The 27,819-nt window shown below is 54.1% G+C and overlaps 2 protein-coding genes across 3 annotated transcripts; both read right to left on the reverse strand.

The window, feature by feature from the left end:
- Window positions 1–1,795: 1,795 nt before the first annotated feature.
- On the reverse strand, window positions 1,796–11,945 carry IQCN (IQ motif containing N). Of its 2 annotated transcripts, XM_036311684.1 has the most exons (3): window positions 11,432–11,945; window positions 6,949–10,107; window positions 1,796–3,416 (listed from the first exon to the last, which is right to left on the reverse strand). In XM_036311684.1, exons 2-3 carry the CDS (start codon window positions 10,075–10,077, stop codon window positions 2,484–2,486), a joined length of 4,062 nt encoding a protein of 1,353 aa, XP_036167577.1. In that variant the 5' UTR covers window positions 10,078–10,107; window positions 11,432–11,945; the 3' UTR covers window positions 1,796–2,483. The 2 variants fall into 2 exon arrangements, with proteins under 2 accessions (XP_036167577.1, XP_036167578.1); XM_036311685.1 differs by lacking the exon at window positions 11,432–11,945 and having other exon boundaries at window positions 6,949–10,755.
- A 12,237-nt stretch (window positions 11,946–24,182) lies between these two features.
- Window positions 24,183–26,052, reverse strand: JUND (JunD proto-oncogene, AP-1 transcription factor subunit). The gene has a single exon (XM_036311761.1). It carries the CDS (start codon window positions 25,889–25,891, stop codon window positions 24,851–24,853), a length of 1,041 nt encoding a protein of 346 aa, XP_036167654.1. The 5' UTR covers window positions 25,892–26,052; the 3' UTR covers window positions 24,183–24,850.
- Window positions 26,053–27,819: the final 1,767 nt, after the last annotated feature.

A 27,819-nucleotide genomic window follows, 5' to 3' on the forward strand; every position in this document is an offset into this window, starting at 1 on the left:
AATAAAAACATATTTAAAAAAATTTTTAAAGTGAATTGAGGAAAACTAGTGATTCTTGAAAGAGGAGGTAGTGAGGACACAAGCTCTGCTGAGGGCCTGGCACAGAGCAGGCAGGAGCTCATGAGCTACTGGAGAGCTGGTCAGAGATAAAGTGGGTTTATTTTTATTTCTATTTTTATGAAGTTTGTTTGTTATTTTTTATTTTATTTTATTTTTTTAAAATATATTTTATTGATTTTTTACAGAGAGGAAGGGAGAGGGATAGAGAGTTAGAAACATCGATGAGAGAGAAACATCGATCAGCCGCCTCCTGCACACTCCCCACTGGGGACGTGCCCGCAACCCAGGTACATGCCCTTGACCGGGATCGAGCCCGGGACCTTTCAGTCCACAAGCCGACGCTCTATCCACTGAGCCAAACCGGTTTCGGCTAAGTTTGTTTGTTTTTTATTGATGAGGGAGGGGGAGAGAGAGAGAGAGAGAGAGAGAGAGAGAGAGAGAGAGAGAGAGAGAGAGAGAATTTGTTGTTCAACTCATTTATACATTCACTGGTTGCTTCTTGTATGTGCCCTGACCGGGGATCGAACACACAGCCTTGGCATATGGGGACTACACTCTAACCAACTGAGCTACCAGCCAGGGCTTGGAGCTATTTCTATGGACTGTGCCATGAGTCTGCTTTGCCCAGAAACCCCTAGACCAGGAGGCTGGCCGGGGCCAAGTCAGCCGGTTCTAATCCAGCTCTGGCACAGGCTGGGAGACTAGCATAAGCCCCGATTCCCTGAGCTATAAAATGGGGATAAATATGGTGTTTTCCGAGGGAAGCCCTTGCCTGCAGAACGCGTCATACGCGTGGCGGCCTCCACTCTGATATCACAGGTTTGGGGCAGGTACACGGGTCAGAGAGAGTGATGGTTTTGTGGGAGGGGAGGCAGTGCAAGAGTTCAGCCCTTATTGAATCACTGCTGCACGCCTGAAACTAATATAATATTGTATGTCAACTGTAAAATAAATCTCACTAAGAAGTTCAGTTCTTTACCCTGGGAACAGTCCTGCAGGGAGCAGAAGGCAACCAGGCACCAGGAGCTTCTGGGAGCCACAGGGGCTTAGGGACCAGGAAATGAGCCCGTGTCCCCTTCCCATGGCCCTGGGCCCCCCTTCCCTTGCAGGCTGGCTGATGGGAACAGGTTGAACATGGAACCTCAAACTGGGTATGAGGCAGCCACAGCTTCTCACTGGCTCAGGTCAGTCTGGGGCTGCAGAAGTGGCATCCTCAGGGCTGGAGTGGGGGCGGTGGAGGGGTGGGGTGCAGCTGTTCTCATGACCCCCCACCTTGCTTCTGGGGGGAGCAGCCCTTCTGCGGGCGGGGGCCTGGCAGACCAGCCTGGCCTGAGGAAAGGTCCCAGACACCAGGAGTCTGGCTGGGCAGGACGGCCCCCTCCAGCTATCGAGAGCCCCACCTTCTCCCTGCCCTGCTCTCACCTGTAGGGGTGTCCGCAGAAGCAGAGAAATTCACATCAGTTTGCGGCAGCAGAAGGGCAGCGGCAGCTGGGAGCCTGCCATTCCTGCGTGAGGAGGGTGCCGGACGGGCTCTGCACAGGTTTGATGTGGGGCCAGGGGCGTGGCCAGGCGGCTGTGTCTACACCTGCCCAGGGGAGAGGTGGAGGTTGGCTGTAGGACACAGGGCCTATGGGTGCTACCGTTTCCCAGGGTTGCCATACCTGCCCCCCTCTCCACCTGGACGCCCACCTCGCCTAAAAGTCCCACCTGAACCATGACCGAGAAGCCCTCAAATTCTGCCTATCCCTTCAGGACCCCCTTGCTGCTTTCAGTCCCCTCCCCGCAGCAGCCCCCACCCACTCTGTGGCCCCTTCCATAGCTGCCTGAACCCATGCTACCTTCCCCTTTGCCACTCCGCCAAGCAGGCTGCCCCCTCTGGGTGCTTGTAGCCCCTCCCCGCTCCCTGCCCTGTCCCTGACACCCACAGGCTAGGAACATCTGTGCTCAGCCCTCTCTCACCCAGACTGGAGCCCCTTGCGGGTGCGCCCAGCATCCCACCCACTGAGTACCTGGCCGGAAAGCCCTCGCGTTTCCTGAATTAGGCCCCATGCATCCACCGTGGGGTTCTCTAGGCCAGACACTGGCTTCTGGAGTGTGTCAGGGACGCCTTCCAGGGGGACCCGACGGACACTGCCCCACTAGTCATGGACAGGTCCTACGGCCATAGGGAGGCCCCTGACCTCCGAGAAGGGCTTGGGTCCCTCTCCCAGACACAGGCCCTGGGTGCCAACTAAGCGGTTGAAAGTTTTAGGGTCCCCCCAGTCCAGAGTGTTCCAGATTCCCCTCACGCCCCCCATGCCCAGGCCCAAGAGACCCGCTATGAGCACAGAGAGACCAAGACCCAGCTGTGGAGAACTTTACTCATTAGACCGAGAGAGCCACATGGCACCGCCCCTGATGTCCCCCGTTGGGCGGTCCAGGTCCTAGACGCCTGGCCACTGCGTGTTCTGTGGGTTGTCCCACGCTGCTGGCCTCAAAAGCGCATCCGTGGTGAGGGAGGACCGGGTGTAGTGGCCACGCCAGTTGGATTGCAGCCTCTTGGCCGCTGCCTGCTTCTCCATCAGCCGGCGGCGTACCTGGACGCCCCTCCAGATGGACTGGATGACCGTGGCCGCCTTATTCTGGCCACGGGGCTGCTGGGGTCCCTGGGGGCTAGGCTGGGTGTCTTGGTCCCACAGCCTGACCGCCTGGCCCGTGGTGCCCCGGCCCATGCCCTGCACCACCCTCGTGGGCTGGGTGTGGCCACACATGTGGCACGTGCGGGGGCTGGAACCCATGAGCATCACGGCGCTGGGTGGGGTCCCCAGCCGGGGCCTCAGCGACTGGCAGAGGGTGCAGTCGCCCGGCTGGCAGGCCTGGAAGCAGCGGTGGTCGGAGGTGGACGTGGTCCTGCCACTCGCCTCAGCCCACGTGCGGGGGAGCAGCACTTGCTGGGCTCGGTTCCGGTTCCGGCGGATGCTGTAGCCTCGCCATGTGGCCTGGATGACCGTGGCAGCTTTGAGGAGCTGGGCCAGGTTCCGCCGCACGCAGTAGCCACGCCAGGCAGCCTGGATGACGACAGCCCACCGGTGCCACACCTTGATGGTCCGGCGCACCAGGTAGCCACGCGCACACGCCTGTATGACGACCACGGCTTGCACTATTATCTTCTCCACAGTCTGAACTGACGTCACCAGCTCCCCACATTGTCTGGGATCCACCAGCGCCTCCCTGACCATGGCAGCCCAGGGCACATCGCACCTGGCTGGTTTCCATGCACCACAGGGGGTCTTGGCCCCCTCCATGGGCCCAATGGCAGCACCGGGGATGGCGGAATTCCACGTTTGGCCACCAGCCACACCAGCGTCCACGGGGCCCTGGAGAAAAGCAGAAGTCAGTGGTGCCCTGTGAGTGTCCACAGGAGCCATGGTGCTATGCAGATCCCGAGGTCCCCGTAGCGACTCCCAGTTAAAAGGGGGCTGCCAGGAACCACTTGGTGAAGATTCATAACCCAGAAACCCCCTCTGAACCTCATCGTGCAGCCTAGGGATGGCCATGTCGTGCACCAGATGGCCGTAGGGATCTTGGCGTTACGGCAGCGCGCCCATGGAGCCTTTGGGGCCTTCCTGAGCGGACCTGGAGGTGTGCTCCGCCACCTACCGGGAGGGCTCAGTCTTGGCCACGGAACCATCTAGCCTTCCGGAGGCAGAGCTACTATGCAAGGATGTGTAGGATTCTCTAGGGCAGTGGTTCCCAACCTTCTGGCCCTTTAAATACAGTTCCTCATGTTGTGACCCAACCATAGAATTATTTTCGTTGCTACTTCATAACTGTAATGTTGCTACTGTTATGAATCGTAATGTAAATATCTGATATGCAGGATGGTCTTAGGCAAACGACCCTGTGAAAGGGTCGTTTGATCGCCAAGGGGGTCAAGACCCACAGGTTGAGAACCGCTGCTCTAGGGCCAAGAAGGTCATGGTGGCTGCTCTGAGCCAGGTTCCCAGACACTGGCTTCCAAAATGCACTGGAACCCACTGGATGCCGCCCCGCTGGCCTTACACTATACGGCAGCACACGTGAGGCCACACAGGTGGTCCCTGACCTCTGGGAAGTGTTTGGGACCCCCCCATCCCAGACGCAGACCTCAGGAGCAAACTAGATGCCACAGTCCTGTCATGGGCCAGCTCGGGTGACCCTGATATTACTGTAGAAGCCACCATCCCATGGGAATGACTCCCGGGCATGTGAGCAGCCAAGAGGCTCTGGGGGACAACGTGAGCCACTGATGCCTATGAGCTCAGGGGCCCTGTGTTCATTTGCACACTGGGGACCCCATGAGACTTCACAAAGTGGGAACTAGGGGCCCTCCAACTGGTGTCTGTCCTCTGCTGCAGAGTTCGGGTGACACTGCTGGCCCTGGTGTGCAAAACCTGGAGGCTGGGGAAGGACGGGGGCGATGCCACTCATCATAGACTTGGCTCAGCCGGGAGCTGCCTCCTCCTCTGACAGCCTTTGGCCTTTGGAGTCTTGTCCTCTGCCAAGAAGTCATGGTCGTAGTCGTCATCAGGTGACAGGGGACTCTCAGACATCCATGGGGTTGCCTCAAGGACCATGGACTCCCTACTGCAGTGATGGCGAACCTATGACACGCGTGTCAGAGGTGACACGCGAACTCATTTTTTTGGTTGATTTTTCTTTGTTAAATGGCATTTAAATATATAAAATAAATATCAAAAATATAAGTCTTTGTTTTACTATGGTTGCAAATATCAAAACATTTCTATATGTGACACGGCACCAGAGTTAAGTTAGGGTTTTCCAAAATGCTGACACGCCGAGCTCAAAAGGTTCGCCATCGCTGCCCTGCTGGAACAGGACTCCTGGGAGAGAGCCTCGTCCAGGTCTCTGGCTTCATCATGGCCTGGCCATCTCTGGTCTCAAAGGCTATTGTCCCATGAACGTGGCTCAACAGGGAGGCTCTTCGCTACCCTGGGCACTCGGTGCACTCCTCTGGCTCTGCCATTAGATTCTAAGGCCTGGGGAGGAGCTTGAGCCAGGGCAGTGGCATGGCATGCCTGGAAGGGGGAAGCAGACCCGTCCCCAGAGCCCTCCATGGTAAGGATAGGAGGTGAGGCCAATGATTCTGGACCCCTGGGGAAGGCTGTGAGTCATGTTTCTGGCTGTGGAGGGTGGACTAGCCACACTAGCCATGGATCTTAGACCGGCTCAGACTCAGTCCCCCAGTCATAAGTTCTGCGACCACCCTAGAGGCCACAAAACCAAAAGAGACACTTAGGCCCACCCCACTCACCCCTGAACCTGGGGCAGTATTGGAGAGGTTACCAGTACAGGGTCTTACAAAGAGACTTTGCCTTTTCCCACCTGCACCAGGTGCTGTAATCAGTCTGGGGGGCACCCCACTCACCACAGAACCTGGAGCTAGGGTCCTGGCCACATCACTGGCCACAAAAACTGGAGGAAAGCTGTGGGCCACACCACTGATGACAGAACCTGGAGGAAGGCTGTGGACCACAGCCCTGGCCATGGGGTCTGGAGGAAGGTCCTGGCCCAGGCCACTGATCACAGATCTTGGGTGAAGGGTCTGGGCCACACAATTGACCGTATAACCTCGTGGAAGGCTGGGGGCCACACAATTGATCTCAGACCCTGTGGGAAAGCTGGAGGCCTTGCCACGAACCACAGTACCTGGGGCCCCAGCTGTGGTCATCTTATTGGCTACAGAACCTGGCCCCAGAAGACTGGCCATGCCCATTACAGGCTCCTGGCTGAAAGCATTTGATTGTTGGTAACTGGATGTGGTGACCGTGGACATAAGACACTGGTGGTCTCCATTGATCAACCTTGACCTGAGATATGCTGGAGCCCACATTGGCCAGGGAAAATTTGGATGGACTCAGACCCAGCCTGTTGGGCACTGAGAGCAGCCTGAGAGAAGCCAGGCCCCACCCTTGAGGCAGCACGTGCCAGAAATGATACCCGTGTTCAATTCTTCTCGAATGGATGTGTGGGGAAGGGTGGGCATTAACTGGCTTTCTGGGGAGGCTTCCAACAGACTAGAGTCTCCTGACTTTTGAATGCCCAGAGACGACCAGGAGCCATGGATCCAGGCAGCAGAATGCTCTGTTGTGTTTGGGTGCCTTGGGGGTCTGTTGTTGAGTTGGGGAACTCACTGTGGTGGTCCTCAGGAGACCTGAGGCCATCTTGTTGGTCATCTCACTTGGGCCCACAGAGACCTGTGTATGACTTGGGGCTGAGTCCTCTGCATGGTCTCCACAGGGACCATGAATGGTTGTTGCAGACTTTTGGCCGCTGATGGCTGATACACCTCAGGGGTCCCCCCAGGTGACCCCGGAGGGCTGACACCAATAAGCAGACCCCCTCCCCCATAGGTGGTGACAAACTGGTGGGAGTGGATGGTTTTCTCACCACCACAGTGCTGGCAAGCTTGCCTGGGGCCACCCTGTCCTCCCCCAGTGATGCTGATAGATATGGGGCCATCCTGCTGGCCGCATGTGGTTTGTGGGAGCTTGGGGCCACACCATTGGCAATGAGCAGCTGTCACAGATGGCGGGGTGGCTGCAGGGGAGCGGCTCAGGCAAAGCGGGGCCTGCGTCACTCACCCTGAGCGGAGATCTGATGCCGATTCGCCCACCCCTGGGTGTACGGAGGAGTCACCCTTATCCCACGACAGAGTGGGGTCCAAAACAGCGATCAGGGGAAAATGGAGAACGGAGGTAATCAACCCGGTGACTGAGGAGGCACCCACATAGGCCCTGGACAAACAGGGTGACCTCCTGACCACGGGCCCATCCCCCATCTCCTCCAATAGCCCGCTGGCCCGCCTGTGACAACGCCCTCCCAGGCCCCACCCTGGGGAACCCTGACCTTGCTGAGCTGTGGTCTCACACAGCCCATGGTGGGCCCCCGTGCAGTTGACCGGCTCTCCCTGGAGTCCACCTCCACTGGGACCGGCGTCACCATCATCCCACTTCCCAATGTTTTCGAGGTGGCCTTAGGGAGGACGAGTCCAGTCAGGAGGGCCGCCTGAGACAAGGACTGGCTCAGGACGGTGCCCAGCTCACCCTGACACACGGCCTGGCTCAGGGCAGCCCGGTCTTCCTCTGTCAGGACCTTGCAGAGCACATCCACCAGTCTGCCCTGTATGGCCTTCGTGAGTTCTGCCTGCAGCTCACCCCGGGAAAGGGCACAGGACAGTGCAGTGCCCAGCTCGCCCCAGGACAGAGCCTTCACCAGTGCTGTGCCCAGCATGCCCTGGGGCAGGGCCTTGGCCATCGTGGTGCCTAGGATCTCTTTGGACAGGGCCTGGTTCAGTGCCGCCCTCACTTCCCCCTGGGGGAGAGCTTTCTCCAGCAGAGCACGGATGTCCTCCTGGGAGCCCAGCACAGTGGCCAACTCAGCACACAGCGAGGCCAGCTGGGCGGCCCCCAGCTCCTCCTGGCAGGGCGCGGCTGGGCTTGTGGCCGATGGCGGGGCCAGGGTGGCCCGGCTGTCACCCCAGGATTCGACGTTGCATGTGGAAGGTCCAGTGGACGCCAGCAGAGGCACCAGCATGCTCGGGGTCTTGGAGGCCCCCTGGCATGGGCCCTTGGTAGCTTTGCTCTGGGCACAGCTATGGGCTGGGAGTTGGGTTAGTCTGTCCTCTGGCTTTGCTCGGGACAAAGTGCCAAGAGAGCCGGCGTGTTGATGGGGCTGGGTGGAGGCCTTGAACCCAGCCAGGAGTGGCTGGGACCGAGCCTTGCTACTGAGCTCAGTGGCCTGGTGGGCAGCATAGAGGCACTTGGCTGTTTCTCTGACCAGCTGGGCTTGGGACTGTGCCTTGGTCAGCCTCGCAGGCAGATGTGCTTGAGATTGGACCTTTATCACTTCTGTGGTCAGATGTGCCTGGGACTGCGTCTTGGTCGGACACGTGCCCGGATGGGCCAGGGATGGGGCCGTGGTTAGCTTGGCAGGTGGGTGTGCCTGGGATGGGGGCTTGGACAGACACCGGACGATATTTGCCTGGGGCGGGGCTCTCGTCTGCTTTGCAAGCATATGTCTCTGGGGCGAGGCTGTGGTTGAACAGGTGGCCTTCTGTGCTCGAGGCAGGGGCTTGGCTGGGCATGTGCCCAGGTGAGCTTGGGGCAGAACCACAGCCATTTCTACAGGCACACCCACCTGGGACTGAAGCTTCATGACATCTGTTTTCAGGCGGGCCTTCGACAAGACCTTGCTCCTGTCTTCGGCCACGCTGGTGTTAGACATGGTTGCTATTCTCACCTGTTTCTGGGAGAAGGCCCTGATTTTCTCGGCTTCTGAAAAAGGCCTCGCTGGAGCCTTGGGAGCCCCAGCCCCCAGATGCGCTGGGGGCCAGCATTTCACCTTTCCCTCCGTCAAGTGTGAATGGGACGAGACTTTGACCGTGCCTGCCACCTGGCTCCCGCTCACCACAGCCTTGGCGCTTGGTCTGTTTAGGTTTGTTTGTGACGAGGCATTGGGAATCCCGTCCTCCACAGCTGCTGGAGGTGAAGCCTTCGGATTTCCATCTGCAGGAGGAGGCAGGCACAGGCTCCTGAGGACCGTGGCCACTGAGCGTAACTGGGCTGGCGTCTTGGTGATCATGGCTGCCATACGTGTCTGGGTAGGGGTCTTGGTTGTTGAGGCTCCTGGGAGCATCTGAGATGGGGTCTTGGCTGTCGTAGCCACTGGACATGTGTGCAGTAGGGACTTGGACATCGTGGCTGTGGGGTGGACCTGGGGCAGGGTCTTGGTCGTCACAGGAATTGGGCAGGTCTGTGTCGGGGGCTTGAAAATTGAGGTCATGGCAGCCGGTTGTGTCTGGGGTGCAGTGCTGGTCACCAAGACTGTTGGTCGCATCTGAGCTGGGGTCTTGGTCACTGGGGCTGCCAGGCACGGCTGGGGTGGGGTGCTCGTTACCATTGTGGGTATCGGGCATGGCTGGGGTGGGATCTTGTTCAAGATTGCTGCCAGGCACGACTGGAGTGTGGTCTTGGCCACGGGGACTGCTGAGTCCAGCTGGGGTGGGGTCTTGGCTGTTGTTACCGTGGGTGTTGGGCTTGGCTGGGGTATGGATTTGTTCATCATGGATGCCAAGCACGACTTGAGTGGAGTCTTGGTCATCACAGACGGTGGGCCTGTCTGGGGTGGGGCTCTGAGGACCTCTGCTTCCACTTGGGCCTGGGTCTGGGCCTTGGGGGGGCCATGAAGTGTCTGGGCAATCCTTCCACATGGTGGCCCTAGGGCTCCTGCCTTGCTGGCTCTGGCAGTCGCTGGCTTGGTGTTCGTCATGTCCCCTTCTAAGTGGAGAAGGCTGGTGCTTCTGATGGTTCTTGTTAGCAGACATGGGTGGTACTTGGCACTCAGACTCACTGGACACGGAAGTCTGATGGAAACAGTCTGGTGTGGCACGAAAGTGATGCTAGGGCCTCCGGTGGCACAAGGAGCTGGCATGCCGGGCGGTGGGACACCTGAGGGCTGCAGCAGGGCCAGCTCGTGGGCACAGGCAGCCAAGCTGTCGTCAGAAGGGAACTGGGTCTCCTTATTCACCATGACAGGTGGGGCCGGAAGATACCTGTCTTCTTCTGAAGGGTGGAACCGCACCTGCTGAGGGGGGTGGTAAGGGATGTTCTCCTCGTCCACACGCGTTTTTTTCTCCGCCCCGAGGCGGCGCCTGGTTTTGAAGCGCCGCCAGGCCGCCTGGACGCCTTTCGCCGTCAACATCTGGGTGATCAGCTTCTGCCGGAGCTGGTGGCCCCTCCAGTTGGCTTGGATGAGGGTGGCTGCGCGAGACTGCATCATGTCCATCTCGTCCACCAGGATGTTCCTGAAGGCCTTGCTTTCGACCACCTGCCGGAGGCGTGGAATCTTGCCCTTGTCAGGCTGTTGCAGGAGGGTCTCCCTGGATGCAGGTGTCCCTGCCTTGTCTTGGTAATTGGGGGTGGGCTGGTCAGAGCTCTGCCCACTAGGTGAAAACTGTAACTGTGTTGCTTGTGGCATTGTCTTGGTTCCCAGGTGGATCAACTCTGCCTGTGGGGTGGCAGGGAGGTAGTCAGAGGGAGGAGTTGTGCAGACAAGAGGGGTCCTGGCTGGAGCAAGTACTTGCCCTGGGACCTAGATCCTGTACCTGGTACCTTGTAATCTTTCTTCTGCCCATTGCAGCCCTCTCTATCCTGGCCTCCTGGCCACCTGTATCTGGCACATACTGTGAGTACAGCACTGATCACACACTATTTTGGGAACTTCCTGTGTGTGTGTGTGTGTGTGTGTGTGTGATTGTTATTTCCCTCTCACAAATGACTATCAATTCCTAGAGGGCAAGAAACAGGTCTGAGTCACTTCTGTGTCCCCATCTCAGTCATAGAGTCTGGTTTCAGGATATGAATGGGTAGGTGTTGGGTGAGTGACTAACTTGACTAATAAATGAGTGGGTGACTGGATTGAAAGTCGAATGGATAGATGAATGCATGACTTAATACTGAATAGGTAAATCTGTGGGTGAATGAATGGTAGATCGGTTGGGGGGCTGGATGAAAGGTTGGATGAAAGAATGGATGAGAATGGATGCGTAAATGAAGTTGATGGATTTATGAACGGATCAATACCAAAAAAAATGGACACCCTCGCCAGTTCAGCTCAGTGAATAGAGCGTCGGCCTTCGGACTGAAGGGTCCTGGGTTTGATTCCGGTCAAGGGCACATGCCCGGGTTTCGGGCTTGATTCCCAGTAGGGGGTGTGCAGGAGGCAGCCAGTCAAAGATTCTCGCTCATCATTGATGTTTCTATCCTTCTCTCCTTCTGCCTTCTTCTTTGAAATCAATTTGAAAAAAAAAATTTTATTTAAAGAAATGGACACATGGATGGAGGGGTATATGGCTAGGTAGGAGGATGAGTATATGGATGGATGAATAGATGGGTAGGTGAGTGGGTAAATGGGTGTCTGGTGGATGGATGGGTAGGTAGATGGATAGATATTTGGATGGATGGAGGGATGGAGGGATAGATGGGTGGTAGATGGAGTGAGGAATGGATGGAAAGATAGAGGTATGCATTTGTGGATGGATAGGTAAAATCTGAGTAGATAATGAGTGTACAAATGGAGAGAGCTGAAGGTATTGGTGGACTGATGAATGGATCCGTGAATGGATGGTGCATGATTGACAGATGATGGATAGATTAATGGCAGGTGGAAGAAGAATGAGGAAATGACTGTGGTTTTCAGAAGTACCTTGGTGCAGAGAGGGTTGGGAGGCTGTCAAGCAATCCTGGTGCACAACCTGGAGCCTGTCTAGCTGAAGTCCCCGCCCCCCCTTTCTGGTTGGACCAGTCAGACCCTCGCCCAGCCACCTTCATACCTTAGGGGGTCATAGAGTTGGAGGAGGAGCAGGAAGAGAAGGTGCAATCTCAGAAGCCAGCTTGCAATAGTAAGCAGCCTTCAGCCCTTCATCCCATGCAACATGCAACAACACTGCCCTGGGCTGGCTCTGTGCTCAAGACCAACATGAGAGATGCTAAAAGCAAAAATTAAAATGTCAAGAAAACCCAAAACTTTTAAGTCCACAAAGATGAATGCACAAGAAAGCGTATTCTGGTGTTATTTTGTAAAACAAAAACAACTGGAAATAACCAAAAAGGTGATTGCTAGGGGGTCAGTTACAAATGCATGAAGAAGCGTATTCCAGAATGTTCATCACTATATTATTTAGAAGACTAAAAACTGAAAACAATCCAAATGCTTATCAACAAGATGTTGCTTAAATTCATCAACAGAACACTTGTATGCTATCCAGTCATTAGAAATAGTATCCAGATCCACAAGAATGGCTAAAATAAAAAATATGGCCCAGCCGGCATGGCTCAGTGGTTGAACGTCAACCTATGAATCAGGAGGTCATGGTTCGATTCCTGGTTAGGGCACGTGCCCAGGTTGCAGGCTCAACCCCCTGTGTGGTGTGTGCAGGAGGCAGCCAGTCAATGATTCTTTGGCATCATTGATGTTTCTATCTCTCTCTCTCCCCCTTACTTCCTCTCTGTAATCCATGAAAATGTATATATTTTTAATATGGACCACTTGGGGAAATTGTCCGTATCTTGAAGGCAACATAATCCACACTGATGAATATACTTAAGAGGTCTAACTGTTTATGCCCATCAACAGAAAAATAAATAAATCAACTGCATATTAATCAATAGATATAAAAGGCTAATATACAAAGTGTCCCCTCGGGAGTTTGACCCGGAGACTGGGAGTTCAACCGCTCGCTATGACATGCGCTGACCACCAGGGGGAGGCGCAGAATGAAGGCAGGCCCTGGCTGGCAGCTGGCAGCCAGGAAAGGGAGGCCCTGGTTGGCAGCTGGAAGGCAGGCCCCAGTCAGCATTCAGAAGGCCTCAATCGGCCCTGATCACTGGCCAGGCCCAGGGACCCTACCTATGCGCAAATTCCATGCACTGGGCCTCTGGTATCAGTATAAATAAATATCAATATAATTATTGACTTATTTGTAAATCAATGTATCACATTCAACACAGCTACAAAAAAAGGCAGCGATATACATGTATCTCACATATATTATTTTGAGTGAAAGAAAAAAATGGGTTATTCCAACTCTAAGAAATGAAAAGGGAACGGAAGTTAAGCTCTGCAATTAGAAGTCAGTACAGGCCCTGGCCAAGTAGCTCAGTTGTTTAGAACGGCATCCCTGATACAAAAAGGTTGCGGGTGCCATCCCTTGGTCAGGCACATCCAAGAAACAACCAATGAATGCGTAAGTGGGACAAGCTGGTATTCTCTCTCTCTCTCTCTCTCTCAGTTAAAACATGGGTGGCTGGGAGGGGACAGAAAGAGGCCTTAGAGATAGTCGTGTGGGTCTGTGTGGATTGTGAAAATGAAACCTCATGAATAAAATTCAAATATTCCAAAACATCATGATCAGTTACCAAAAGAAGACTATAGGCAAGCAGGGCTTAGGGTGGAAGAATGGCTCAATACGTACAAATCGCCAAGGTAATTCATTATATCTAGAAATTAAAAAGGCAGCCTATGGTTTTTCAAAAAAAATGTCAAAAAGGTGTTTTATCGCCGTAGCCATTTTGGCTCAGTGGATAGAGCTGGATAGAGCGTTGGCCTGCAGACTAAAGGGTCCCAAGTTTGATTCACTGTGCCCGGATTGCAGGCTCGATCCCCCCCAGTAGGGGACGTGCAGGAGGCAGCCAATCAATGATTCTTTCTCATCATTGATGTTTCTATCTCTCTCTCTCCTTTCCTCAATCAATAAAAAAAATTTTTTTTTAAAAGGTGTTTTATCAAATGCAATGGCTATTTCTTTTTTGGAGGGAGGGAGGGGTTGGTTAATCCTCACCTGAGGATATTTTTCCATTGATTTTTAGGGAGAGTGGAAGGGAGAGGAAAAGATAGAGAGATACATCGATGTGAGAGACGAATTGATTGGTTGCCTCCTGCACGCACCCCGACCAGGGCCAGGGAATCTGCAACCAAGGTATATACCCTTGACCAGAATAGGACCTGGGCCGACTTTCTATCAATTGAGCCAAACCGGCTAGGGCTGCAATGGCTATTTCTAATAACAACTTATAAAAATAGATAGAATAGTATTAAAGATGGTAAGGCTAACCACAAAACCACGGCAAATGCCACTTTAAATGGTGAAATCCTGCAGTCGTTTTCATTAAAGGAACAGATGCACAGATGGTCCAGCCGGCGTGGCTCAGTGGTTGAGCATCGACCTATGAACCGGAGGTCACAGTTCGATTCCCAGTCAGGGCACATGCCTGCGTTGTGGGCTCAACCCGAGTGTGGGGTGTGATTCTCATCACTGATGTTCTGTCTCTCTTTCCTTCTCCCTTTCTCTTTGAAATCAATCAAAATATTTTTTTAAAAAAGATGCACCCCCACTGCAGGTATCATTTTTAAAAGCAAAATGACAAGGACTTGAATAATCAGTGTAAATATTTGTATTAATTGTTTGTTGTTGACAGTATTACAGATGTCCCCATTTGCCCATTTCCATCCAGCTCCAGCCCCATCCCAGGCCTTCACCGTTATTTATAACTAGTGCCCTGGTGCACGGATTCGTGCACATTGAAAGGAAATTAATTAGGAGGTGGCCAGTGGGGCGGGACAGGGCAAGACGGGCTAGACATGCCCTGGAGCCAACCTCCTGCTGTCCCTTCCTGGCCCGCTGCCAGCGGCTGGCTGCACCTGGGGCAGTACAGGGCTTGAAGGGTGTCTGCAGAGTGCACAGGATCCCTCCAGCAGGTGGGGTCCCTCGGCCTGGCCTGCGGGGATCCACCAAAACCGGCTCTCTGACATCCCCTGAGGGGTCCCAGATTGCACGAGGGCGGTTCTTGGGTGACATACCTCAGAATCGGGCTCCTTCCTCTCTGGTTCCGGGGTGCGTCACCGAAGAACTGCCACTGCGAAGTCACCAAAGCTGGGCAGCTCCTGCATTGAGCCTCTGCCCCCTGGTGGTCAGTGCGCATCATAGCTACTGGTTGAATCATCTGCCCCCTGGTGGTCATTGTGCATCATAGCTACTGGTCAGATGGTCACCTAGCCTTTTATATATATAGATAGCTATGATCTGGAAACAGCCTAAGTGCCCATCAGTAGATGAGTGGATAAAAAAAGCTCTGGTGGCCCTAGCTGGTTTGGCTCAGTGGAGAGAGCATTGGCCTGCGGACTGAAGGGTCCCAGGTTCGATTCTGGTCAAGGGCACATCCCCAGTAAGGAGTGTGCAGGAGGCACCTGAATTGATGTTTCTCTCTCATCCATGTTTCTAACTCTCTATCCCTCTCCCTTCCTCTCTGTAAAAAATCAATAAAATATATATTTTTAAAAAAGCTCTGGTGCATTTACACAGTGTAAATATTTTAAAAGGAGAGCTAGCAGGTGCCGGAATTGTCTACCTAAAAGACCCAAGACATTCTAATTTAAAAAAATAGTGCAGCTGGTGTGGCTCAGTGCTTGAGCATTGACCTATGAACCTGGAGGTCATGGTTCAATTCCTGGTCAGGGCACATGCCCGGGTTGTGGGCTCCATCCTCACTGGGGGATGTGCAGGAGGCAGCCCATCAATGATTCTCTCTTATCATTCAAGTTCCTATCTCTCCTTCCCTCTCTCTTCCTCTCTGAAATCAATAAAAATATACTTTTTAAAAAGGGTACATGTTAGGGTTTTAGGTTTGATCCCCAGCTCTGGTCCCTGGCCCTGGTTAAGGCATGTGTTGGAGGCAACTGATAGATGTTTCTCTCTCTCTCTCTCCTCCTTCCCTTCTCTCTGAAAAATCAATGAATGAGGATTAAAAAACCAAACAAACGTCTATATATATAAAAGCCTAAGTGACCATTAAGACTGGTTGACCAAACAACCCGTTGACCAGTCGCTATGATGTGCACTACCAGGGGTGAACCTGGTGGTCAGTGGGATGCCACAGCCAACCTCCCACGGTCCCTCCCCCTGGCCATCCCGCAGTCCCTTCACCTGGCCGTCCAGCGCTGATCAGCCCTGTTCGCCAGCCAGGACGAGGAACCCCACCCATACACGAATTCGTGCACTGGGCCTCTAGTATATCTATAAATATATATTTATATATTCTATATTTAAATATATATATTATTAAACATTAATATTTTAATTTTGAAATGTAATTTATATAAATCTGTGTATACATTTAAAATGTATACACACACTTTGAATAATTATAAAGGCAGTGTTTATTAAAATATATTTCATTTTCAAAATTTCATTTTATTTTATTATTATTTTTTAAAAATATATTTTATTGATTTTTTACAGAGAGGAAGGGAGAGAGAGAGTTAGAAACATCGATGAGAGAGAAACATCGATCAAACTGCCTCCTGCACATCTCCTACTGGGGATGTGCCAGGAGCCCAGGTACACACCCTTGACTGGAATCGAACCTGGGACCTTTCAGTCAGCAGGCCAACGCTCTATCCACTGAGCCAAACCGGTTTTGGCCAAAATTTCATTTTAATACACAGCTATTAAAGTGTGTATACAGTTTTTTGGACAGCCTGTGTGTGTGTGTGTGTGTAACAAAAATCTATACTAATAAAAGGGTAATATGCTAGTTAGACCAGGAGACCTTCTGGACATCCTTCTGGACAAAGTCATGGTGGCGGGGCTGAGGCAGAGGCAATTAGGGGTGATCAGGCCAGGAGGGGAGGGCAATTGGGGGTGATCGGGCTGGCAGGGGGCGCAGTTGGGGGTGAGCAGGCTGGCAGAGGGAGCCAGTTGGGGGTGGGGGGCAGTTGGGGGTGAGCAGGCTGGCAGAGGGGGCCAGTTGGGGGTGGGGGGCAGTTGGGGGTGAGCAGGCTGGCAGGGGGGCCAATTGGGGGTGATCAGGCCAGCAACGAGGGGCAGTTGGGGGTGAGCAGGCTGGCGGGTGGGGCAGTTGGAGGCGAGCAGGCCAGCAGGCAGAGTGGTTAGGGGTGATCAGGCAGGCAGGTGAGCGGTTAGGAGCCAGCAGTCCCAGATTGGAGAGGGTGCAGGCCAGGCTGAGGGACAACGCCCCCATGCACGATTTTCATGCACTGAGCCACTAGTATATATATATATATACATTTGTTGTTGTTAATCCTCACCTGAGGATATTTTTTTCATTGTTTTATAGAGGGAATGGAAGGGAGGGAAGGAGAGGGAGTGAGAGAGAAATATCGATGTAAGAAAGACACCGATTAGTTGCTCCTGCACGGGGATTGAACCTGCAACCCAGGTACATGCCCTTGACTGGGAATTGAACCCTTGACCCTTCAGTGCACAGGCCCACACTCTAACCACTGAGTCACACTAGCCAGGGCTATATATACATACATTTAATACTTACCTGAGGTTATGTTCATTGATTTTTAGAGAGCAGAAGGGAGAGAGTAAAAGAGAGAGAGAAACATGGATCCGTTACCTCCCGTACACACTCTGATCCCCACCCTGACCAGGAATTGAACCTACGACTCTTCAGTGCACGGGACAATGCTCCAACTGATCCACACCAGCCAGGGCAGTATCTATATGTTCTTATCTTCTGTCTTTCCTAAGGCACATGGCTGCATACAAAACCCAGCAGCTTTTCTACATTTGATGCAAAATGAGCTGTAAATTAAAATGGAAAGGGGGGAAATACCATTCATAGTAATGTCAAAAATTATACAAGTCACAGAAACAAATTTTACACAAAAGTTAGAATTATACGAAGGCCAAGAAAGGAGGCGAACGCCATCTGAAAGCTGTACCACAAGGCTAGGAAGAAAGGATTCATATAACTTAGTATTACACAATGTCACAATTCACAGAGAGCACGTCGTGTCCACTTAGAATCCCAACAGGGAGTTTTTTGAAAACGAAGGAAGGCTTTCAGAGTTCAAATAAAAGAATAAATGAGAGTAGCCAAGATCATGAACAGGAAGACTAGTAAGAAGACCCTGACTTAATAGGTATATAAATATACTCAAAAGCCATCATAAGCACAGCATGGTACCTAGCCAGAGCGAGACAAACCACGGAGACCGAAGGATGAAACCAAATTTGATCCCAATGTAACAATGGTACATTGTATTTTAATTCAGGAGGTAAAAATCATGGTAGAAGGCACAAAACAAATGTATGAGGCAACCCATCTGGGGAACACAGCTTGGACCCTTATCTCACCCCATAGTCCAAAAATTTCCAGATGGATTTAAAAAGTATGAGAACAAATATTAGAATGTGTGCATAACATGTGAATTAGGGAGCTTTTATAGAACTAAATAGGAAACTCAAAAATTCTGAAAAAGATAAAAAAATCTGAAAAAGACTTCATAAAGAGAAAAAAATGTATGGCAAATGATGCCATAAACGTGGTCAAAGACAAAAAGACTGGGAAAAATGTTTGCATGTGGTAAAGAGTCCAAGTGAGCCCAGCCGGTGTGGCTCAGTGGTTGAGCATTGACCTATGAACCAGGAGGCCATTGTTCGATTCCTAGTCAGGGCACATGCCCGGGTTGCAGGCTTAATCCCCAGAAGGGGGCATGCAGGAGGCAGCCAATCAATGATTCTCACCATTGATGTTTCTCTCTTTCTCTTCCTCTCTGAAATCAATAAGAAAAATAGATTTTAAAATCATTTTTAAAAAGATATATTAGTAAAAAAAAACAGGTGGAGATTCTAAAATTGAAAATACACAATACCTGAAATTTCAAAACTCTCTGGATGGGCCAACAAGCAGAGAACTGATGACAGAAGAGTCAGTGAGCTTGAATATAAATAGATAGAAATTGTCCAATCTGAAGATCACAGAGGAGGAAACTGGGCCATAAAGCAAGACTTAGGGATCTGTGGACAACATCAAAAACGTCTAACATACATGTAATTGGGTCCCAGAAAAGAGAGAAGGGCATAAAAAAATACGTGAAGAAATAAAAATTGTTTGAAAAATTTTTTTTATAGATTTAAAAATCTCAGAAAATCCCAAGATAAATACAAAGAAATACACACCAGAGCTCAATCCAGTCAATGTCCTGAAAAACAAAGGTCAAATTTTGAAAGCAGCCAGAGAAAAATAATACGTAACACAAGCAACTTCGTGAATCAGCCAAGTTTTCATCCGAAAGGATGGAATCCAGAAGACAGTGGAGCCACCCTGTAGCAGTCTGGGCTCAATCGGGAGGTAGAAACTACACAATAGTTTAAAAGAGGGAAGTTTAATATAAAGAATTGTTCATAATGATAGAAGACGAACCATAAGATAGATGGAACTCCAGGTGGTCTCCAAGGACGGGCAGATTTGGAACAGGTTTGGCCCTCCTCGGAGCGTATGTGGTTTGGCCTACCAAATCGCAGAGATGTTTGCTGGTTTGGCCGTGCCGGAGCTGGTCTGGAGCTGCTGGGCAACGAAAAGGCGGAGGAGCAGGTGATCAGCAACTGGTGATGTAAGCACACACTGGGAGTCCGGGTGCCGGGTGGGGCCGGAGGCCCACAGTGCATGGGCCGCCATGAGGGCTCCGGTTTGGAGGCCGAGAAGACGGGAGAAAGATTTCCACCAGGTTACGACGGAAAAATCACAGAGGGATGATGATCTGTACCCACGACGGAGGCAAGTTCCACGTGGAGGCTCCACACCTCCACCACCGACCCTTCCTGCCGGTCAGTCTCTTCTTCCTACAATGTCTCAACAGTGTCCTCTATGGATGAAGATGAACGTTGTACTCACTTGGAAGGAGACCAAGGAACTTCTTTATCACAGAGTACACACGGAGAGGATCATTTAAAGATTCAAATCATCCAAAAGGAGGCAGAAGAGGGGGATAAGGGACTAAAACGTAGAGAGGGCAGAAAGGAAAATAGTAACATGCTAGACTTAAATTCAGCCACGTCATCAATTGAGAGGATAATGGACTAGACACTTCAAGAGTGTTGACCAGAATCAATTAATTTTCCAAGACTCATCCAACCCCTCCTTTCATGATGAATATTCTGGCTTCACCTGTGTGATAGCCTGAATGTCCAGCACCCTGCCCGACCTTCACCCCCGCCCAAGACGGCCAGGCCCATTGAGAACAAGGGGTGCCCGGCTGGTGTGGCTCGGTGGTTGAGCTTTGACCCAGGTACCATGAGGTCATGTTCAATTCCTGGTCAGGGCACATGCCTGGGTTGCAGCTCCATCCCCAGTAGGGGGCAGCCGATTGATGATTCTCTCTCGTCATTGATGTGTCTCTCTCTCTCTCCCTCTCACCTCCTCTCTCTGAAATCAATAAAAACATATATATGTGTGTGTGTGTGTGTGTGTGTGTGTGTGTGTGTGTGTGTGTGTAATGTTTTTTGTTTTTTTAAAAGAGAGAACAAGGGGCAATGTGAACTGAGTCATAAGAGCAAATGGGCCTGAGGCCAGCTCCCCGGAGGTGGGCCCAGTCATTGTCCCCATTTCACTGAACCTGATGTCTGGAGAAGCCAGCATACTATGTGTCTTACTTCTTTATGTTGTTTCTGGTCTGCCTCCCCCATTAAGACTCTGAGCTACCCATCGGTGGGGATAGCTGTCTCTTTTGTTTACTTTTGGACCCCAGAGCCTAGAACAGTCCACAAAGTAAGTGCTTAATAGATGTTTATAGATGGATGGGTGAAATGGATAAATGGGTGGATGAATAGATGGATGGAGTCCAACCTTCCAAACTTGGATTTGGCAGCTTTAAGGTCTGAATTGGTCCATCCTAGGGACCATCCTGGGGCTTTAGCAACTACATGGTCCGACCCTTTGGATGAATTCAACCAGACAACAGAGTAAGAGAAAGGGGGGTACAGGGGATATAAAGGAAGAATAGGGCCCCCCAAACATACAAGCTGAGTGACTGCCTTGGCAATTCTGAGTAAACTCTTGAGCCTCAGTTTGCCTATGTGTCACACAAGCTCAGCCCACTTCCCTAGGCTCCCAAGACTCTCCAGGCTGGGCCTCCAGGCAGACAAACCCACCATCAGGCCTTTGGGGGACTTTAGTGCTCTGCTTTGAGAGGTAGGGGAGCTGACCCCTACTCTGAGAGGCCTGGAAGGCCCAAGGAGATTCGGAGGACACTGGGGACCAGGGAAGAATGATCAGGTCCCCATGTACCCCCACTAAGCCCTCCAAAAGCTCCACTCACCTGCCCCTGAAGCTGAACCCAACAGCCTGAATGGCCAACCTTGGGGCCTTGGTGCCAGGGTGGCTTTGTGACTCACAGCCATGTTCCGGCCAATCAATGCCAGCTCCTGGGAGGAGGGGGCTCTAGAAGGCAGACTCAGGAGTAGGTGGGCTGGACCTGGGTCAGAGCCGAGAGTCATGTTGGTTGCTATGTATTACCAGCCCACCCTGAGCAGAAGTTAGGGCTCTGAACACGGAAGTGACCCACCTCTACCTCCACGCGCCTGGAAGCAGCCTGTCCCTTGGGCATTTGCTGAGCACCTAGTTTGGGCTGAGATCTGATGTGAGTCTGGGGACACAACCCAAGTAATTTGGGGCTGTGAAACTCAGGAAGGGATCAAAGAGGGGGTGGGTGGGCTGACCCACAGGGGAGGAGTTGGTCTTGCGCAAACTGGGGGAAGGGAGTTTCAGGTGGAGGGCACAGTGTAGGCAAAGGCCCCGAGGTGGGAGCAAGCTGGGCACAATGAGGGAACAGAGAGGAAGCTGATATGGAGGTAAGGGAAAGAGAAGAGGGCAGGGAGGGGTCACACTTGGGGCCTAGGAGAGGACAGGGCACTTTGGGTTTTATTAAGAAGGCACCTAGGAGCCATGAGGGTTTAAAACAAAGAAAACTCTGACTTGCTTCTTCTTTTTAATATATTTTTATTGATTTCAGAGAGGAAGAGAGATAAACATCAATGATGAATCATTGACTGGCTGCCTCCTGCATGCCCCCCACTGGGGATTGAGCCCACAACTGCAAGCTGGGTATGTGCCCTGACCAAGAATTGAACTGTGACCTTCTGGTTCATAGGTTGACACTCAACCACTGAGCCACACTGCGAGGCTTGCTTCTTAGAAAGCAAGCAGGTATCTGTGTCTTGCTCTGAGGACAAAGGCTCCTCAGGGTAGGGCTGGGCCCAAGGCCCCTTTGGGATCCACGCACGCCTGGTGGAAATGGGCATTGACTCTTAGCCACAGCCTTGGCGAAGGAAGTGAAGCTGCCATCCCATCACCTCCTGGGGCTAGGCCGGCCGAGGCCTGGTGTGAATGAATCACTGCTGGCAAGGCTGAGGCTGACACACACCTTGGCCTCCGCTCAGCAGGTCCCGCCAAAGCCACAACAGCCAGGCCCAGGGGCCTCAGCTGGGCCTCCCAGGGGAGTCGCCAGAGCAAGAGTCCAGCTGCAGATAGGTCTCCAGAAGGATCCAGGCTTAATTAGTGGGTTGGAACTTCCAGCCCCACCTTTCAAACCTTCTGGGAGGGGAGGGAGGCTGGAGATTGAATTAACCACCAAAGGCCAAAGATGCAATCAGTTGTGCTTATACAATGGAACCTCTGGGATTCAAGAGAGCTTCCTGGTTGGTGACCACGTGGAAGTGCTGGGAGGGTGGCAGCCCAGAGGGGGCACAGAAGCTTAGAGCCCTGTGCATCTCTCCCATCCGGCAGTTCCTGAGTTGTATCCTTTATCATCAGTAAACTAGTAAGTAAAATGCTTTCCTGGGCCCTGTGAGCTGTCCTAGCAAATGGTCAAATCTGAGGAAGCAGTGGTGGAAGCCCCCAGTTTATAGCTGATTGGTCAGAAATACAGGCGGCAACCTGAGACTTGTGCTGGTGTCCATAGTGGGGGCAGTTCTGTGGGACTGAGCCCTTCACCTGTGGAGTCCATGCTCATTCCAGGTAAACTGTCAGAACTAAACTGGAGGGAACCCGGTTGGTGTCTGGAGAGTTGGAGAATTGGTTCGTGTAGGGGAAAAAACACACAATTGTCATCAGAGTGTGAGTGAACAGTTTAGGCAAATCTTGCAACCTCCCTAGGTCTCCTTCTCTATAGACCGGGCACACTTGAGTATCAGCTATGTCATTGTTGTTCATCCCCCAAGCTGTTCCAACTTCCGCCCTGGGAGATGTTGCCTGGATGTGAACACACCCACATCACAGCTCCTCAGGAAAAGGCCAAAGTGGGAGACTTGGCTGAGGTCACAAGATGGCAAACTGGCACCTTAAAACATGGCTCTTGGTCTACTTTGTGTCAAGACACCATCTCAGCATCACCCCTCTTCTCACTCTGGCGCCCCTCCTGAAATGTCTGCCAGAAGGTGGTGCCAGGTGAAGTCACATGGTTAAAACCAAACCCCAAAGCAGCTCTTAAAGCCTCAAGAAGTGGGCAGACAGGATGACCAGGGCTAGAGGGAACGTGTAGATGGTGAGGTACCACTCTTCAACGGCCGAGACTGTGGGCATATGCCACTCTTGCTTTGTACCTGCAAATCAGGCAGAATTCAGTCACCGTCTGAGCAGGGCTGGGGAGAGTCAGTGTCCAACACACACTAAAAGCCCAGCTTGCCCTGTGTCCTGGGCCACCAATGCTCACATCCCCCTGTGGCCCCAAGGCAGACACCCAAGCCCAGGTCTTTGGCCCACACAATAGCAAAGCCTAGATGAGGCCAGGGAAGAGGGCAGCCTGGCAGTCAGGGCTCTGAAGGTGAGAAACCCAGGTCCAAATGTCCCTGTACAGTCTTCTTAAAAGGCTGTGGTCCTGGCCTGTGAGCTCAGTGGTTAGAGTGTCAGCCTGCTCACCTAAGGGTCTCAGGTTCCGTTCCTGGTCAAGGGAACATACCTGGTTGCAGGTTTGATCCCAGGTCCAGGTCAGGTCACATGGAGGAGACAAGCAATGTCTCCCTCTTAAAAAAATAAAATAAATGGGCAAAGTGTCCTCAGGTGAGGATCAACAACAACAACAACAACAAGGCTGCGTGATCTCAAGCCCGTCACTCAACCACTCTAAGAGTTTTCTCAGAATGGGGGAGTATAACGTAGGGGGAGGTGCTTTCAGGAAGTATTTGGAAAATCCTGGGCTTCCAGTTAGTGCCATAAAAGGGAGGCCCCACAGCAGGTACCCCACCTCCAGTTCTAGATAAAGACCACCTGGCGCAGATCCCTGTGCCACTTTCCCCCAGCCCCTAATCAATAATAAACAGATTGAGCACTGACTAAGCCAAACATTGCTCTGTAAACAAACTTAATTTTCACAATTTTACGGAGGTTGACGATTGTTCTGCCCATTTCACAGACAGGGAAACACAGGCCCAGAAAGTCAAAGTTTCTGCCTTTTTCTTCCTGCCTCCGGCTGGGGCTGTCCCCTTCCCAACCCGCAGTCATTCCCCCCCAAAGGGGACAACCCGCAAGCTTGCTAGTTCCAATCGCTGGTTGTCATCTCCAGCGATTCCCCCGCCCAGCCCGGACGGTAGTCGGCCCGGCGCCCAGGCCCGCCTAGATGGCGCTCGCCCCGCGCCAGAGGTGCGGGCCCCTCCCCGGCGCCAGCTCCCCCCTCCGAGCCGGGAAGGAGAGGAGAGGAGGCGCGGGGGGAGGGGAGCGGGCCAGGCCTCGCGCAGCCCGGCAGGCCCCGGCGGGGAAGGAGGAGGCGGAGAGCCGAGCTGCCATAAGGAGACTTTACTGAAAACAGAAAACCGGGCGAACCAAGTATTACAAACAGGAATGTAGACTCGTAGCAAAACAAAACGGGGGAGGGGGGGGGGGAGAAAAAAGCAAAAAGGGTGGGGAGGAAAGGTGGGTGTCTGTCGGAAGAACGGAGGGGCGGGGGCAGAAAGCAAGGAAAGGGAGGAGTAGTTTTCTTCTTCCTATTTCTTTAAAAAAAAACCAACACAAAAAAACACACACGCACACAACCAACGTTTGTTCCCGAGTAGAAACATAAATAGGGCAGAATCGAACACTGTTCTCTCTTCCAAATGCAAAAAAAGTAAAAGAAAAGGCAACGCAGGGCTTCAGGCTGCGCCCCCTCGGAACCCTCTTCAGCGGCGGTGCGTACAAAGGGGCAGCCGGGCGCGCGGGTTTGTGCAACTCGGGATGGCCACGCGCAGAGGGTAGAGGCAGCGTGAGGGAGGGGCGGGGGGGGTCATGCGCTGGCCCCCCGGCAGCAGGGGTTCCAGCTTGTCGACTGTGCGGCGCCCTCTCCAAGTCCTGGCACCATCCGGGGGCGTCCCCGGGGCCACGCCCTCTCCAAGTCCGGGGCACCCACGCCCCCCCCCCACGCGAGCCCGCCTCTCGGGGAGGGGGGCCGCGCATGCGCCCCGCGCGCGGGCTCAGTACGCGGACACCTGGTGCTGGGGCAGCAGCTGGCAGCCGCTGTTGACGTGGCTGAGGACCTTCTGCTTGAGCTGCGCCACCTGCTCGCGCAGCAGGCTCGCGGTGGACGCCAGCTCCGTGTTCTGGCTCTTGAGCGTCTTCACTTTCTCCTCGAGGCGCGAGATGCGCTCCAGCTTGCGCTTCCGACACTTGGAGGCAGCGATGCGGTTGCGTAGCCGCTTGCGCTCCGCCTTGATGCGCTCTTGAGTGTCCATGTCGATGGGCGACAGCGGCGGGCTCTCGCCGAAGCTCGGCACGTCGGGCACGGTCTGAGGCTCATCCTTGAGCGCGGCGAGGCGCGGCGGCCCCAGCGCGCCCGGGGGCGGCGGCGGGAAGGGCACGGGTTCCGCGGCGAAGGCGACCGTCGCAGCGCCCCCCGCGCTCCCGGTACTACCCGCGTAGCTGCTCAGGTTCGCATAGACCGGCGCCTCGGGCGTGGCCGCCGCCGTGGCCAGCTCGCCAGGAGGCGCGGCGCTCGGGGCCGTGCCCGAGGGTCCCCCGGCCGCTGCGGCAGCGGAGGCTGCGCCCGCACCCAGCTGGTTCTGCTTGTGTAAGTCCTCCAGGGCCTTGACGAAGCCCTCGGCGAATTCCTGCTCCTCGCTGGCCGCCACCTTGGGGTAGAGGAATTGCGTGCTCGTCGGCGTGGTGGTGACCAGCCCGTTGGACTGGATGATGAGGCGTTCGAGTTCTGGCGAGGCGAGCTTGAGCAGCCCCAGGTCCGGCGAGGCGAGCAGGCCGTCGGGGGGCGCCGCACCAGGGGCGCCGTCGGTGCGCAGGGGGGCCGGGGGCGGCGCGGCCGCGGGCTTGAGCACCGCTGCCACCTGCTCGCTCAGGTTTAGCGTCAGCGCATCCTTCTTCATCATGCTGCTGGCCACTGCCGTCGGGGGCGCCCCGGGGAACAGGCGACCCGAGGACGCGAAGCTGCCACCGCCGCCACTGCCACTGACGCCGCCGCCCAGGCCGCTTAGCGCCTCATCGCCGTAGAAGGGTGTTTCCATCCTCCGCCTCCCCCGCCGCGCCGGTCCGGGGGGGAGGGGAGTGGCCGCGGCCTCCCGAGAGGCCCGGGCCCCCCCCCGTCCGCTTGGCCCTGAGCCCGCCCAGGCTGTGGCCGCTGCGCCCGGCCCTCCGTTGGCGGCGGCTCCTGCGCCGCGCAACCCGCGCGCCTTCTTATAGCCTCGGCCCAGCGCGATGAGCTCATTGCCCCCGCTCGCCATTGGGCGCGGATGACGTATCTCATTTACATAGAAGGGCGTGGCCAAGCCATCGACGCTCCCCCGGCTGCCGTTGCCCCGGTGACACGCGGTAAACGGCACAACAGCGCGCTGCCTTGTGGGTTGACATCATGGGGGTGGGCCGCGCGTCTGGGCCGGGTCACCCCGCCCCGGGATCGCTGTGTACAATGAAGGCCCCCAGCGCCGCCTCCCGCCAAGGCACGTCCGGGGTGGCGTGATAGGCTCGGCCACCAGGCGCCCGCCTGCTCCAAAGCCCCGCCCCGCGTCTGCGCGTGGGGCCAGTTCGGCGGGGGCGGTGCTGGTCCCGGGGAACAGGGGTGGGGGATATGGGGTCCCAGATGGATAACTCCCTGGCGCCTCCCGTTCCACTGCGCAGACGGTGGTTCCCCTAACGCATCTCGGCCAGTCTCTGTGCGCTCTGGGGCCTGAAGGGGTGGGGAGCGGTGGCCAGTGACTCGCCGGAGATGTGAGCCAAGTCTGCCTTCACCCACCCTCACTCCCATGTCCGGTGGTGTGTGTGCCTCAAACAGACAGAGGAGGGGAAAGGAGGGCTGCCAGAAATTGCTGGACGCGCTTTGATCTTAATATTGTTCACTGGGAGCCCTCTAAAGCAGAGGGTCCAAATTCCTGACAGATGCGAATCAGGCTCAGCGAGTGACCAGCCCTTAGAACCCTGCGGTCCATGCCCCTGGGCAACCGCATACATTTTAACTCTAGGTCTGCCAAGGCCTGCTGTGGGTCCTCCGGTTAGAGTGCCCTACAGTTTTTCCTTTAATACCCCGCCCCCTGCCCCATTCCGCCCTCTCCCTTCCCCCTTTCTCCCTCCCCCTTCCCCCTTTCTCCCTCCCTCCCTCCCCCTTTCTTCCTCCCTCCTCCCCCCTTTCTCTCTTATCCCAGCTGGTAATTATTACCTGCTTATTACCATTATCATGACTGTTAGGGCTTAATGAGCCGCCCTAAAGGCTGGCTGGGGATGGGATACGAGGGAGGAGGGAGGGAACAACCCCCCCAACACCCCCCTGGGATCCCTGGGATATCTGAGTCTGACAGACAGCCCTTGCATACAACCCCTCCTTGGCTCCCACCCCACTCAGGAGGGAGCCTCCTTCTCAGCCAGGTGGTGGAGGCTCCGAGTCCACACCCTTCTTCCTCCTCTGGCCTTTCACCCTTACCCTCGCTGAACCTTGGCTTCCCAGATCATTACTACCCCAGGACCTTTGTACCTGCTATGCCCTCTGGTGATTCCTTGGCCCAGTGCAAAGTGTGTCCTCAGAGAGGCCCTTCCTACTCACCTTGTTCTCATTACCTTGGAATTATCCAGATGGAGTGGATCGTAAGGCTCAAGAAGCTAAGAACCTCGTCTCTCCTGGGCCTGGTAGTTCCGCAGCTCCCTGTACGGGGCCTACCTGGCGTACAGCGGACGCAGAGTGTTAAAGGAGAACACTGCCTGGGCCTGGTAGTTCCGCAGCTCCCTGTACGGGGCCTACCTGGCGTACAGCGGACGCAGAGTGTTAAAGGAGAACACTGCCTGGCTGTGTTTGCCGTGGCCATCTCTGGCCTTGGTTTGTGTAACTAGCCTGTGGGGAGGTGCACCCCCCCCCCCCAACTCCCTTTTTCACCTGGCCTTGCCCTCAATGGCCTTGGAGCAAAAAGGCTAAGAGTGAGACTGTGATTATGGGCAAGAGGCCTGGACT

Source organism: Myotis myotis, unplaced genomic scaffold (genome assembly GCF_014108235.1).
Source record: "Myotis myotis isolate mMyoMyo1 unplaced genomic scaffold, mMyoMyo1.p scaffold_m19_p_6, whole genome shotgun sequence".
NCBI classification, from domain to species: Eukaryota; Metazoa; Chordata; class Mammalia; order Chiroptera; family Vespertilionidae; genus Myotis; species Myotis myotis.